The 13,330-nt window shown below is 44.6% G+C and overlaps 2 protein-coding genes across 3 annotated transcripts in view; one reads left to right on the top strand and one right to left on the bottom strand.

The window, feature by feature from the left end:
* CLSTN3 (calsyntenin 3) overlaps positions 1-148 on the bottom strand; it is a 46,120-nt gene extending 45,972 nt beyond the window's left edge. The window contains exon 1 of the mRNA XM_023750004.1: positions 46-148. The gene's annotated coding sequence lies outside the window, so the exon portion shown is untranslated. The remainder of the gene's footprint in view (positions 1-45) is intronic.
* The window catches only part of C1RL (complement C1r subcomponent like), an 11,678-nt gene extending 974 nt beyond the window's left edge, over positions 1-10,704 (top strand). For both annotated transcript variants that reach the window (XM_006084188.3, XM_014451634.2), the window contains 4 exons: positions 5,738-5,927; positions 7,207-7,332; positions 7,454-7,528; positions 9,575-10,704. In XM_006084188.3, coding sequence (XP_006084250.1) covers positions 5,738-5,927; positions 7,207-7,332; positions 7,454-7,528; positions 9,575-10,347 — 1,164 coding nt within the window. In that variant the 3' untranslated portion in view covers positions 10,348-10,704. The remainder of the gene's footprint in view (positions 1-5,737; positions 5,928-7,206; positions 7,333-7,453; positions 7,529-9,574) is intronic.
* Positions 10,705-13,330: the final 2,626 nt, after the last annotated feature.

Raw genomic sequence — 13,330 nt, 5'->3', positions numbered from 1 at the left:
AGAGGATGGATGAAGAGCCCAAGTCAGGGGCACAGGCGGGCTTACCTGGGAGGCCGGGGTCTGCCCAGGTGTACAGCCTCCACCAGCAGCCCTGTCCCTGGCTCTGCTACCATCTTGGCCCCAAAGGAACACACAAATACTGCCAATCCCTAGAATAAAGAGCAAGGACTCACACGTCAGTCATTAAACACACCTGAATACTTGCTCTGTCAGGGCAGGCAGCTGGGCATGAATAATAACAAAAGATTTGGTGACTAGGTTTACCTTAGAGGAGCTATGGCAAAAGTTCTTAGGGTAAGGGCATTATCCGAATAAGGACACTTCAAAAACAGTACCTCATGTTATCTTTTGGTTTAAGTTTTATTTATATCAAAATAATACATGCACATAGTTGTTGTTGTTTTTAATATATTTTATTGATTTTTTACAGAGAGGAGGGAGAGGGATAGTTAGAAACATCGATGAGAGAGAAACATCAATCAGCTGCCTCCTGCACACCTTCTACTGGGGATGTGCCTGCAACCAAGGTACATACCCTTGACCGGAATCAAACCTGGGACCCTCGGTCTGCAGGCCGACGCTCTATCCACTGAGCCAAACCAGTTAGGGCTGTTGTTTTTTAATCCGAGTACTACAAGGCATATAATGAGAAACAGCTGTCTCCAGCCTACTCCCCCCCCCCCTCCATTGTCCTCTCCTGGGGCAATTAGTTACAATTCATGTAGCTGTTTCATCTGGTAGTTATTTTCATCTGTATCACTAAATGCTCATTCTGGTTTTGTTTGTGTTTTGTAAAACACATTTGAAAGGGTAAAGTTGGTGATGCACGGTCAGGCTAAATAGCCATCTCAGGCAGTGAATAAAGAAATTTTAATTTATTTAAGGAAAAGGGGATAGGAGTTGGAGATATCCAAAAGGAAGGGCTACACGACGCTGAGCCAAAGGGTATTGTATCCATGATGGCAGCAAAAATATCCTTAGGACAGTGAAGCAAGGAAGGCCATAGAAGAAGCCACGGGAAAGCCTGGGTGGGCTGCTTTGGCTCACTGAGAAGTCAGAGAAAGGGGGTCCTGGAGACATGTTCGGGGTTAGCCTGGGGCGAGCTGCCGCTGCCCATTGCTCCTCTGGTTACAAGTCTCCTGGGATCCCTTAAAAAAGAAGGGGGAAGGGAATGGTCTGGCGTGCTCCCCTGGGGGAGAGTGTGCACGGGGTCCTTTGTCCTAAGCATATGTCTCTCTCTCTTGCAGGTGGAAATCTTAGGGGAGGTCTCGGGGGGAGTCTTAATAGAATATTCATCAGTTTTCTGGGTGTGCTCTACTGACTGGTCAGTGCCAGGGCAGGGGGTCACTAGTCAAAGTAGCTTGTCCTGAGGCAGCCACAGCGTCACTTGTCAGGTTTTGCTGCTTTTCTGGACCTGGAGCTGAAATACAACTGAGGCCTTGATGATATCTTTAAGGAGGAAAAGGTCAGGGGGTCTAAACCACCTGACCATCGATATTAAAGACAAGGGGTCCAAACCACATAAGCAGTGACATGCTAGGGGAGGATAGGTTACCTGGGGGTGAGGTTCTTGTTGTCCCAGTTTTCCCCCTTGCTGGGCATCCGGGGCTTTCTGCCCTGTGAGTTTCTGTGCCTGGCCTTGCTCTACTCGTGTCTGTCTAGCAATATTACCCTTTAACTTTCAACTATAGATAGGACTAGCTCTATCTCACAACTTCACCATCTACATTGCCCCTCCTCCATCTGCCCAGTTTACCAATACTGTCATTTTTTATTAAATCTAGAGTCATTATTTATATTATTATAACTTTAAAATATTCAGATCTGAGCCAGTGAAGTACAATAATTATAGGTTTGTTTGTTTTCTCCAACTTTGGTTTCCAGGAGTCAATAATTACATGGAGTTCTTTGGAATTTTTTGTTGGTTTTTGTTCTAATCTTTGGTTTGCTTAGTCCTCTGTAACTAACCTCCCCAAACTCTTAGCCAGGAGAGTAAATCTCTTCTCAGCACATTCAAGTACAAATGTCAATCTCTGAGTCCTCTTTTTTTATTGGTGACATTCACCTACAGATCTCTTGATGGTTTCTTCCCTCGGTCTGAATTCTTTGTTCTCCAAGCCTTCACACTTTCTGGGAGTCCCCTTCTCCCTCATGCTGGCGATTCCCTTTGCCTGTCCTGTGTTGGAACTGAATCCCATCACCATTTCTTTCCTGGTTTACTCCCTCTTTTTGTAGGAGCACTTTCTCCTCCAGAAAAGGTATGTGGGAGTAAATTTCAGAGGCTCTTACATAACCCTAAATGTCTTTGTTCTGCCCTCACAGTTGATGGATTGTTTAACCGGGTTGCATTCTAGGTTGGAAGTCATTTTCTCTCAGAAATTTGATGGTATTGTCTTCTAGCTCTCGTGTTAAGTCTGATAGCATTGAGTCCTGATCCTTAGTTTTTTTCTCTCTAGAGCTTTGGGAATATTTTCTTTATTACCAGTATTCTGAACTTTCATTATGATATGCCCTGATGTGCTCTTCACTGGTTGTACAGAGTTCTCTGAATCTGGAGACTCTTTTAATCTAGTCCTTCAATTCTAGGAATGCTCTTGTATTGTTTCTTAAATTATTTCCAGACATCTACTGGCTTTATTTTTGATTTCTGGAACTCCTGTGATTTAGCTGCTGTATGTTCTGGACTGATTCTCTAGTTTTGCTATTCATTCGGTTGTGTTTTCCATCTCCTTGTCTTTTTGTTCCATTTTCTGGGAGATTTCCTCCTTTTCAATACCAACTGTAATGGTTTATTTTCTGTTGACATATTTTTATGTCTGAAGCCTCATTCTTATTTTCTAAATGTGCCTTTTTACAGAATACTGTTCCTGTTTACTAGACAATACTCTTTTCCCTATAATAGAATTATTTTTAAATGTTTCTTCTAGTCCCTGTATTATCCAAGCTCTTTTTTACTCTTCATCTGTTTTAGTCTCTGCTTTTCATCTCTCCTACAATGTTTGATAATCCTTGGCCGTCCATTCATACTTAAGAATGAAGTACTAGAATGATATTGGATGCTCTGTGTGATAGCTGAAATTTGTGAAACAAGTTTGAAAACAGGGTTATCAACAAGGTGACTTAGATGTGTGTGGGGGGGCCCCCATTGTCAGTATGCAGAAGTACTCTCTTTGAGGACAGCCAGCCTCAGAGAGGAATCCTCTCGTCTCCCGATCAGAGTTGCCAGCCTTCTAGTAAACAAGCAGTAGCATCTCACTGTTTGCTATGTAGACCTTCACCTAATCCTTCTGTTTTCCATTCTGGCCTCACTCCCTCTATCAAGTGTTCCAGGGGACCCCAAGTCCAGGGTCTCTGACTCACATTCAGGTCTCCTGCCAGGGTGAGCCCAAAAGTTATCTGGATGCATAGGGTGAGCAAAGGGACCAGAATGCTGAGGTCTCCCTACAGAGGCTCCTCTTAGCCTCTCTCTCATCCCCATCCTCACGGTGCCTGGTTATCCTAATTTCTGCGATGAGAACCTGCTTTATGTTGGCCTCCACCTCCGCAGAGTCAGGCTGTCCCTTTTGCATCTCCATTCCACCTTTCAAGATGTTACTGGCATCGCTCATCTGCTGTCATCTCTCACTGTTTGTCCTGGACCATGTACACCATTTCATCCCTTTGCTGTCATATTAATGGGATTTGAGATAAATGCATATTTAAAGCTTCAGATTTCACCAGAAGCCGACTATATTCAATTCAACCGATTCTATTGAGCACCTACCATGAGCCCTGTTCTTCTTAGTCATGGACAATTTTAAGCCCAGACTGACTCTTCCCTTGTCATTGAGGAAATCCAAGCTCAGGAATAGAATTCTTTTCTCCTCTCTGCTGCCATGGCAACACACACACACACACACACACACACACACACACCTTAAATGCAATATTCTCAACCAGACTATGGGCTCCTCGGTAGCAAAACCATGTCTTATTCATGTTTGTGTCCCTGCACTTAGCATAGTGTCTTGCACATAGAGCATAATAACTCTCAAAGAAATAAATGAAAGAATAAATGAAATCCAAGCTCGTCATACGTGTAGGACACACAGCACAATGAATTTTGAATGAGCAGGTATTTCGTATCCTCTTCACCACTGCTCTTCAGGGACATACTGGAAAGCTGCCATAGGACATGCTGCCCTGACAGCAAGAGGCCTCACAGACCATTTTACAGGACAGGAAACTAAGATCTGAGGTGGTTGAGCAACTCCCCATGTCACACAGTCCTAAGAGCAAAGTCTTAGGACTCACGGCCATATGTTCATTCTGCTTTGCTAGTTAGACTCCTACGTGATTCTATTTAGCCAACAACTTGTGAGGAAGCTAAAAAGAAAGCTGGGGAGTTTGACAACCAAGTAGATCAGTAAAGGACAGTTTCAGAGAGCAAAAAGGCTTCTTCCCCCAAGAGATAATGAGTCTCTTAAATATGGGGCTTAAGTTTGTTGTTGTTCTGAGGAAAAGAACAGTATTGGAATGTGCCCAAGCAAGGCATTGGGGTGACTGAGAAATTTTCTTCATGCCAACTTTTACCCAGTTAATGTGATCACAATGAGATAGGCTGGATGGCCTCTTAAAGGAATTTGAGACTTTGGAAGAATAAGCGAATGAAAAACTAGCAAGGACGCAGGTTGTGGGTCAATATGAAATCAGGAATAAAATTTTAAAAATAATATGAGCTGAGCAGTGAGCCATGTGCCCAGAATAGAGATTAAGCATGAGTTATCAGTCAAGGGAACTCCTTCCAAGGTATCCTGCGTTGGGTTGGGGAACCCACAGAAAGGAATTTGAGCAGGGGTGAGGCAGTCAAAAGGGTTTGACACAGAGACACCCTGCTCAAAGAACATGTAAGTTAAACAACAATAGCCAGAGTATCCACACTGTGTACACTTGAGTCCTTAGATTCCCACGCCTTGTGGGGCTTTATTTACAGTGCATGGGGTAAGAGGAGGGACACTCCAAAAGAAGGAGAACAGGAAAGACCAGGAACCCCAGCTAAGTGTTTGCAGAGGGTCTTATTGCATCACAGCTGTTGGCCCACAGGAAGTTACTCAGAGAAGAGGAAGGTGATGGGGTTGGATGGAAGGGACTTTTGTCTGCATCGCCGTTGATTCAAAGCCGTGGTGCTATAGGCACCATGTTGAGCATCAGGGATTCAGTGGCCAGCAGAATAGATGTGCTTCCTGCCTTCTTGGAACTTACAACATAGTGGACTATTGGGAGAACCCTAGGGTTTCCAAGGAACTTCTTTTTTATTGATTTGTTTTTCATTATAATTGACATATAGTATTATGTTAGTTTCAGGAGTTCAATATATTGACTCAATATTGATATACCTCACAAAACGACCACCACAATAAGTCTAGTAACCATCTGTCACCAAACATCGTTGTTATGATGTTATGGACTCTGTTCCCAAGGAGCTTCTTGAAAGAAGGTAAATATGGTAGACTTTATGAGACAATTATAGCAGGCTGAAGAAATATGCAAGGTATCTATCTGGTCATGTCTGGAAGAAACTGGGGAGTCAATAATGGAACAGGAAGCTACTTGAGCAAGGTTCCACAGAGAACAGCTTCTCAGCCCCAGAGGAGTGCAGACCTCCTAGATGGGGACGAAGCCTATGCCCATGATGTGACCCGGTGACCCCTTGTGCTGCAAATTCACCCCACACCTGCCTGCCCCCCTCTCCTTTCAGATCACAGCCAGTGCGATGGATCCAAGCCGGTTCTATGGCCAAGTGGGCTCTCCGCTGGGCAGCCCCCCAGGTCAGAGGGAGTTTGTGTCCTCGGGGAACAGTTTGCGGCTGACTTTCCCTGCACCAGCCTCCTCTGCGGACAGGACAACGGGCCTCCACAAGGGCTTCCTGGTCCTCTACCAAGCCGTGAGTGAGTGTCCCTCGGGGGTGCACTCTGCCCATAGCCATGGCCCTGGTGCCTTGAAGCTCCAAGCAGAAACTTGAGTGACTGTTGACACTGGGGGCTCAGGAACACCCAGGCCCACACCTTCCCTGCCCCCTCCAGGCCTCTGCTGATGAGCTGCCAGTTAAAGGGCAGCCATTGCTCAACAGTTGTTTCCATGACCATTTACTGGCCCAGAACTTGCAGATCATCTTGTTTTTTCAAGAGAAGCCAAAGGTTACCAATTGTTTTTCAATTGGTAACTCAGAATTTTTTTAAAGGTAATATATGCTCACTATAAAAATATCCCAAAAATGTGGTGAAGAGTAAGTCTTTCTCTGATCTCTGGCCCCTTAGTCCCTGGCTATCTTGTCCAGAAACAACTCTGTTCTCCATTTCCTGGGTATTCTTCCAAAGACATGCTATGCCATTCAAATATAATTGTGTGGGTAGGTGTGTGTGTGTGTGTGTGTGTGTGTGTGTGTGCTGCATGCATACTATTCACAATGTTTTAAATATGGCATCTTTCACTCAGTCATATATCTTAAAGATCATCCCATATACATGTGGCAGCGTTGCCTAATTATTTTAATGGCCATATAATATTCCTTTGATTGATGTGTCATAATGTGTTTAATCAGTCTTCCACTGGTAAATATCTTGCTGCCACAGACAGTACTGTTATGGATATCTTACATATACATCTTGGAGCACACATATGAGAGTAAATTCTTAAAAATGGAAATGCAGCCGAAACCAGTTTGGCTCAGTGGATAGAGCGTCGGCCTGCGGACTGAAAGGTCCCAGGTTCGATTCCGGTCAAGGGCATGTACCTTGGTTGTGAGCACATCCCCAGTAGGAGGTGTGCAGGAGGCAGCTGATTGATGTTTCTCTCTCATCAATGTTTCTAACTCTCTATCTCTCTCCCTTCCTCTCTGTAAAAAATCAATAAAATATATTTTAAAAAAATGGAAATGCTAGGTGAAAAAATGCATTTTTAATTTTGGTATTGCTAAATTTCCCTCCTAAGAGGTTTTGGTACTTTACAGTCCCACTAATCATGTCTGAAAATGCCCACTTCCCCATATCCTAGTTATTTGTTTTTTAGCATTGACCATCTGATCAGTGAAAAATAGTTCAAATGTTTAAAAAGAAAACAAAAAACACTGTACAGGTCAAACTAAATATGGCCATGGGCCAGAATCACTCTCTGGGGTGCCAGTTTGCAATTCTGTTCTACGTCCTAATGGCCACTTTTTCCCTATAGGTATGAACCATAGTCGGCCCATCAGCCAGGTTAGTGGTGACTCTGAGGCCACACACACACCTGGGGACAACTCCTCCGACATCCAGAACCACTGCCAGGAGCCCTATTATCAGGCGGTGCCAGCAGGTGAGTCCCCACCTGCTGGGGAACCAGCTTCTATCTGCCTTACTCCCACCAACGGGCCTGCGGCACCTACTTTTTTAGCCCCACCTCCCAATTCTGAGCCTCACCTCATTTCACTCCTCAGAGACACTCATCTGCAGAGCCCAGAGCCCTGGGAAAGAGACGCTGGACAAGGAGGAGGCTCCTCGCTGTGTGCCTGGTGAGTAGTGACCTGCCAGTGCTGTGATTATGGCCACTTTCCAAGCAGGGGCCTGTGGACCAGGATACAGGGGGTTAGAGGAAAGCCTTCAAATAGAAAGAGGAAATAAAGGCAGGAGGGGAGGAAGAAGAGGGAAACCAAGAAGGTCCAGAAAAGAAGAGGCAAGGAGCTTGTCCCGTATTCTTCAAAGATCGAGAGATAACCAAGCCCAGCCGGTGTGGCTCAGTGTTTGAGCATCGACCTATGAACCAGGAGGTCACGGTTCGATTCCTGTCAGGGCACATGCCCAGGTTATGACCAGGTTGCAGGCTCGATCCCCAGTTTTGGGGTGTGCAGGAGGCAGCCAATAAATGATTTTCTCTCATCATTGATGTTTCTATCTCTCTCTCCCTCTCCCTTCCTTTCTGAAATCAATAAAAATATATTTTTAAAAAAGAGATAACTAAGAAAGCAAAAGCATGAAGGAAGATAATCAGATGGAAAAGTGAAGGGGAAAGGGGCAGGGTTGTAATAAGAGGAAACCCTCTCTTGGTATGGTACGCGTTAGGAATACACAGACAGGCTCTCTGTCCCCAAAACATCTCCCTTCTTAGATCCCACCGGGCCAGAAAGTCCACCTTTTTTGTTTGTTTGTTTTTTTCCTGAAATAAACTTCACATAATATAAAATTCACCATTTTAAAGTGTACAGCTTAGTAATTTTTAGTCTATTTACAATGCTGTGCAACCATTACCACCAATTCCAAAACATTCCCATCATCCCAAAAAGAAACCCAGTACCCTTCCAACTCTCCCCTTCCCCATCCTCTGGCAACCACTACTCTGTGTTCTGTCTCTATGGACTTGCCTATTCTGAACATTTCATACCAATGGAATCATACAACATGTGACCTTTTGTGTGTGGCTTCTTTCATTTAGCACAATGTCTTCAGGTTTCATCCACATTGTAGCTTGTATTCGTACTTCCTTCCTTTCATGAGTGAATAGAATTCCACTGTGTGGACATACCACGTTTTGTTTATCCATTCACTAGTTGATGGACATTGGGATTGTTTCCACTTTTTGCCCTTTATAGACAATGCTGCTATGAGCATTCATGTACCAGTTTCTGTTTGAACGTATGTTTTCAGTTCTCTTGAGTATATACCTACGAGTGGAATTGCTGGGTACTATCATAACTCTATATTTAACTTTTTGAGGAATTGCCAAACTGTTTTCCACAATGGATGCACCATTGTAAATTCCCATCATCAGTATATGAGGATTCAAGTCTACCATTTTTGAAACCCCCTTTTTTTTTTAGTCAAACCATTGCCTTTCTAACCCATTTGAATAAATTTTTCAGATTTTACTCCTGATCCACAGAAAGCTCTAGGGCAGCCGTGGGCAAACTATGGCCCGCGGGCCGGATCCGGCCCGTTTGAAATGAATAAAACTAAAAAAAAAAAAAGACCATACCCTTTTATGTAATGATGTTTACTTTGAATTTATATTAGTTCACACAAACACTCCATCCATGCTTTTGTTCCGGCTTCCGATCCAGTTTAAGAACCCATTGTGGCCCTCGAGTCAAAAAGTTTGCCCACCCCTGCTCTAGGGGCAGCCTGAGGAAATGGCCATGGGCAGTGTGGCTCAGTTAGTTGAGCATCGTCCCATGCACCAAAGGGTCACCAGTTCGATTCCGGGTCTTGTAGGCTCCATCCACCCACATCTCCAGTGGGGGGCACGCAGAAGGCAGCCAATCAATGTTTCTCTCTCTCATTAATGTTTCTCTCTCTTCTTCTGTCCCTCCATCTCTTCCTCTCCCTCCAAAATCAATAAAAACATTTTTTAAATGAAGAAATTACACAAAAAACAGAGGCAAGAGGCACTGAAGGCAAACTCTGCTTGCTACATGAGTTTTCTCAGGGTGGTCCCACCAAGAGTGTAAAAAAGTAACTTAAAATGGCTCAGGAGGCAGGAGGAAGAGCACTTCACAGAAGTAGGTCTTTAATCATTGTGGCTTGATGCATGCTGGTTTCTCACCCTTACCTCTCCTCTCTCCCAGTCTGTGGACAGCCAGTCACCCCCATCGCCCAGAACCAGGAGGCCCAGGGTTCTTCCAAAGCTAAGCTGGGCAACTTCCCCTGGCAAGCCTTCACCAATATCTATGGCCGTGGGGGCGGGGCCCTGCTGGGCGACAGATGGATCCTCACGGCCGCCCACACCATCTATCCCAAGGACAGCATCTTTCTCGGGAAGAAGAGGAATGTGGAGGTGTTCCTGGGCCACACAGGCATAGATGAGATGATGAAACTGGGGAACCACCCTGTGCGCCGTGTGGTTGTGCACCCAGACTACCGTCAGAACGAGTCCTACAACTTCAACGGGGACATTGCCCTCCTGGAACTCCAGCACAGTGTCCCCCTGGGCCCCCACCTCCTCCCGGTCTGTCTGCCCGACAACGAGACCCTCTACCGCAGTGGCCTGATGGGCTATGTCAGTGGGTTTGGTGTGCAGATGGGCTGGCTAACTACCGAGTTGAAATACTCAAGGCTGCCTGTTGCCCCGAGGGAGGCCTGCGAGGCCTGGCTTCAAGAGAAACAGAGGACTGAGGTGTTTTCTGATAACATGTTCTGTGTCGGGGATAAGACACGGCAGCAGAGTGTCTGCCAGGGGGACAGTGGTAGCGTCTATGTAGTATGGGATGACCATGCCCGTCACTGGGTGGCCACGGGCATCGTATCCTGGGGCATTGGGTGTGGCAAAGGGTACGGCTTCTACACCAAAGTGCTCAATTATGTGGACTGGATCAAGGAAGTGATGGGTGGGAAGGGCTGACCCTGGGCGCGCTGAGCAATGACACCAGCACTGTGGAGGCCCCAGAAGAAGAGGGTTGAAAGCGAAGACTGAGTCCTGTGGGTGGGGAGGGGGTGGGCAGGGAATCCCTATCCGAGTCCCTGAGAGAGAACTCCTCCTCTGCTCAAGGCTGATCTCATCCCAGATAAGAAGGGTGTCCCCCAACCCCTCCTCACCCTCTACCTTCCTGTGAGTTTGCATGAAGCCCAGGGAAGCCCTGTACATCTCAGTGAGTTTCACTTTGAACTTCACTTTCTGCTGACACAGCCACCCGCTCATCCCCCTGTTCAGTGATGTATGAGGGAAGTGGTCTTAATTTCATTGCATCTTTGAAACATTCCCAAATCTCATTAATTGACCTTCAAATATCCAAACTGTCAGCTGCACCGCCTACCACAACTCCCAGATGCAATTACAGTGACAGCTCGGTTTTTGTTACATATTCTGTATACCAGGCGCTTCACACATGCTACTTCATTGACTCCTCACACCAAGTTTGCAAAGGATGTGTTATAATCACATTTTATTTTCTTCTTTTAGATTTATAGATTTTATTTTTACTCCTTTACATTTTGTTGGAGCTTGTTTTTAGACAGTTTTTTATTACATTTATTGGGGTGACATCGGTTAATAAAATTATATTTTCAAGTGTACAATTCTATAATACATCATCTGCATATTGCATTGTGTATTCACCACCCAAAGTCAAGTCTCCTTTCATCATCGTATATTTGAGCCCCTATACCCTTTACTACCTCACCCCAACCCCTCTGATAACCACCGTACTGTTGTCTGTGTCTATGAGTTTTTGTTTGTTCATTTATCACTTTCAGTTTTATATTCCACATGCGTGAAGTCATATGGTTCTTGACTTTTTATCTCTGACTTATTTCACTTAGCATAACTTCTCCAGATCCATCCAGGTTGTCCCAAACAGCAGTTGTTTCATCTTTTCTTGTGACTGAGAAGTATTCCACTGTATATATGGGTCACAGGCTATGGAAGTGTCCCTCAATACATGATTGGGTAAAGAGGATTTGGATGCAGGTTTTATTGGAATTTACTTGATCTTTTCAAGGCTTACTTTTAAGCTTTGTTAGTAAATGTATGGATCAACCTTTCATCTATGAACAATTGGACACTATAACTGTGGGAGTACTTTTTCAAGACTCAATGTAAAGCTTTATCCATTTTCTGACTCACATTTTAAATGAGGAAACTGAAGTTCAGAGGGTAAAGTGACTTGCCCAAATGCCACAGCTGGTCTGGGACAGCCAAGGCCGTGTGCTTCCCAGTGCGCCTGTACACTTCTCAGGGTTCCTCCTGACCTGCTGTATCGCCCACTGCCCCTTCCCAATCCCGTATCGCCCACTGCCCCTTCCCAATCCCGTATCGCCCACTGCCCCTTCCCAGTCCCACATCCCTACAGATTCTCTCTCCCTGGGAATTCCTGCTTCAGTGAGGAGGATGACACCTGGCTCGCACTTTCCTGGGGCCCCATCTCCTGCAGACACCCCATCTCCTGAGCCCCATCCTGGGCTGGATGTTCCCACAGAGCCCTCCAGTGCTGCTGGACACCCCGGGCCATGCTCCACCTGAGAGGACCAACTATTTAATTTTTAGTAAGGACATGGTGGTGATTTAGAGTAAAAGTTGCAAATAAAATACACTTGTTCAAATAGAACTAGAAAATGAATGAAACAGAGAAGAGAGCAAATTTGCTACTATTGAAAATCAAGTTAGCTATATAGTTAAAGGTTAAATTTACCTTTGGAAAAATAGGATTAAAATGTGAACGTACATGTGGTTACTTCTATTTTACAAAGTTGAATAGTACATAATACAAAGACCATTAAAAATACTCTAAGCCCAGCACGTGTGGCTCAGTGGTTGAGTGCTAACCCATGAACCAAGAGGTCACTCGTTCAATTTCTGGTCATGGCACATGTGGGGGTTGCAGGCTTGATCCTAGCAGGGGGTATGCAGGGGCATGCAGGAGGCATGCAGGAGGCAGCCAATCAATGTTTCTCTCTCATCAATGTCTCTATCTCTCTATCCCTCTCCCTTCCACTCTCTCTAAAATCAATCAACTAATAAAGACATTTTTAAAATACTCTAAAATGTTCTTCAGAGATTTTTTAAGTGGTATAATTCTGGCTGTTTTGTTTTCCATGTTTTTCTCTATTTGCTAAATTTTATTTAATGAACATGTATTTAGTTTTATTGTTTTTTATTATTGAAAAAAATGATATAAGTTTCTCCCAACCAAGGCAAAAAATATATACCCATATGTATACATCTATATTTATATAACTAGATATGGGTATAATTATGGATATAGCCACAAAGAAAACCCTACCATTACTTTAAGGGAGAAAAAATTTCCCCCAAAATCAAATCCTAAGAGGAATGAACAATGTAATAGACAATGTCTTCAAATACTGGCTTTAAGTCAAGTGCCTGACACTCTTTATATGGCTGTTCCTTCTTTCTATTCTTGTTATGAGTCAAGGGCATAAGTCAAATGTGTAAGTAAAGGTTATTCTGAGTGGTTGGGCAGAGTGGAGGTTAGGGTGGGACTGAGCTAATGAGAGCCAGGTTTGTCACTTTCCAGTCATGTTGCAAAGTACTGGGACAGACCTCAGAATCTGTAGAAGGGCTAGGAGAGCTTCAGCTAAGACTTACCTTCTCAGATAGGATTAAAATGTGAACGTACATGTGGTTACTTCTATTTTACAAAGTTGAATAGTACAGCTAAGACTTACCTTCTCAGACCACCTCCTCCTTCCCTGTTACCTCTGCCATCCTGCCCCCACCATGAACACACACACACATACACACACACACACACACACACACACACTGCTCTCAGGATGCTAATGTGCAACTTGCTGGACAAGAGTCCCCTTCTTTCCTTATCCTCCCTATCTTTTGTCTTTCCTGACCTTACAAGGCCATGGGTCAT

Source organism: Myotis lucifugus, unplaced genomic scaffold (assembly GCF_000147115.1).
Source record: "Myotis lucifugus unplaced genomic scaffold, Myoluc2.0 scaffold_10, whole genome shotgun sequence".
Taxonomy (NCBI): domain Eukaryota; kingdom Metazoa; phylum Chordata; class Mammalia; order Chiroptera; family Vespertilionidae; genus Myotis; species Myotis lucifugus.
This window is presented reverse-complemented; position numbering and strand designations above follow the sequence as displayed.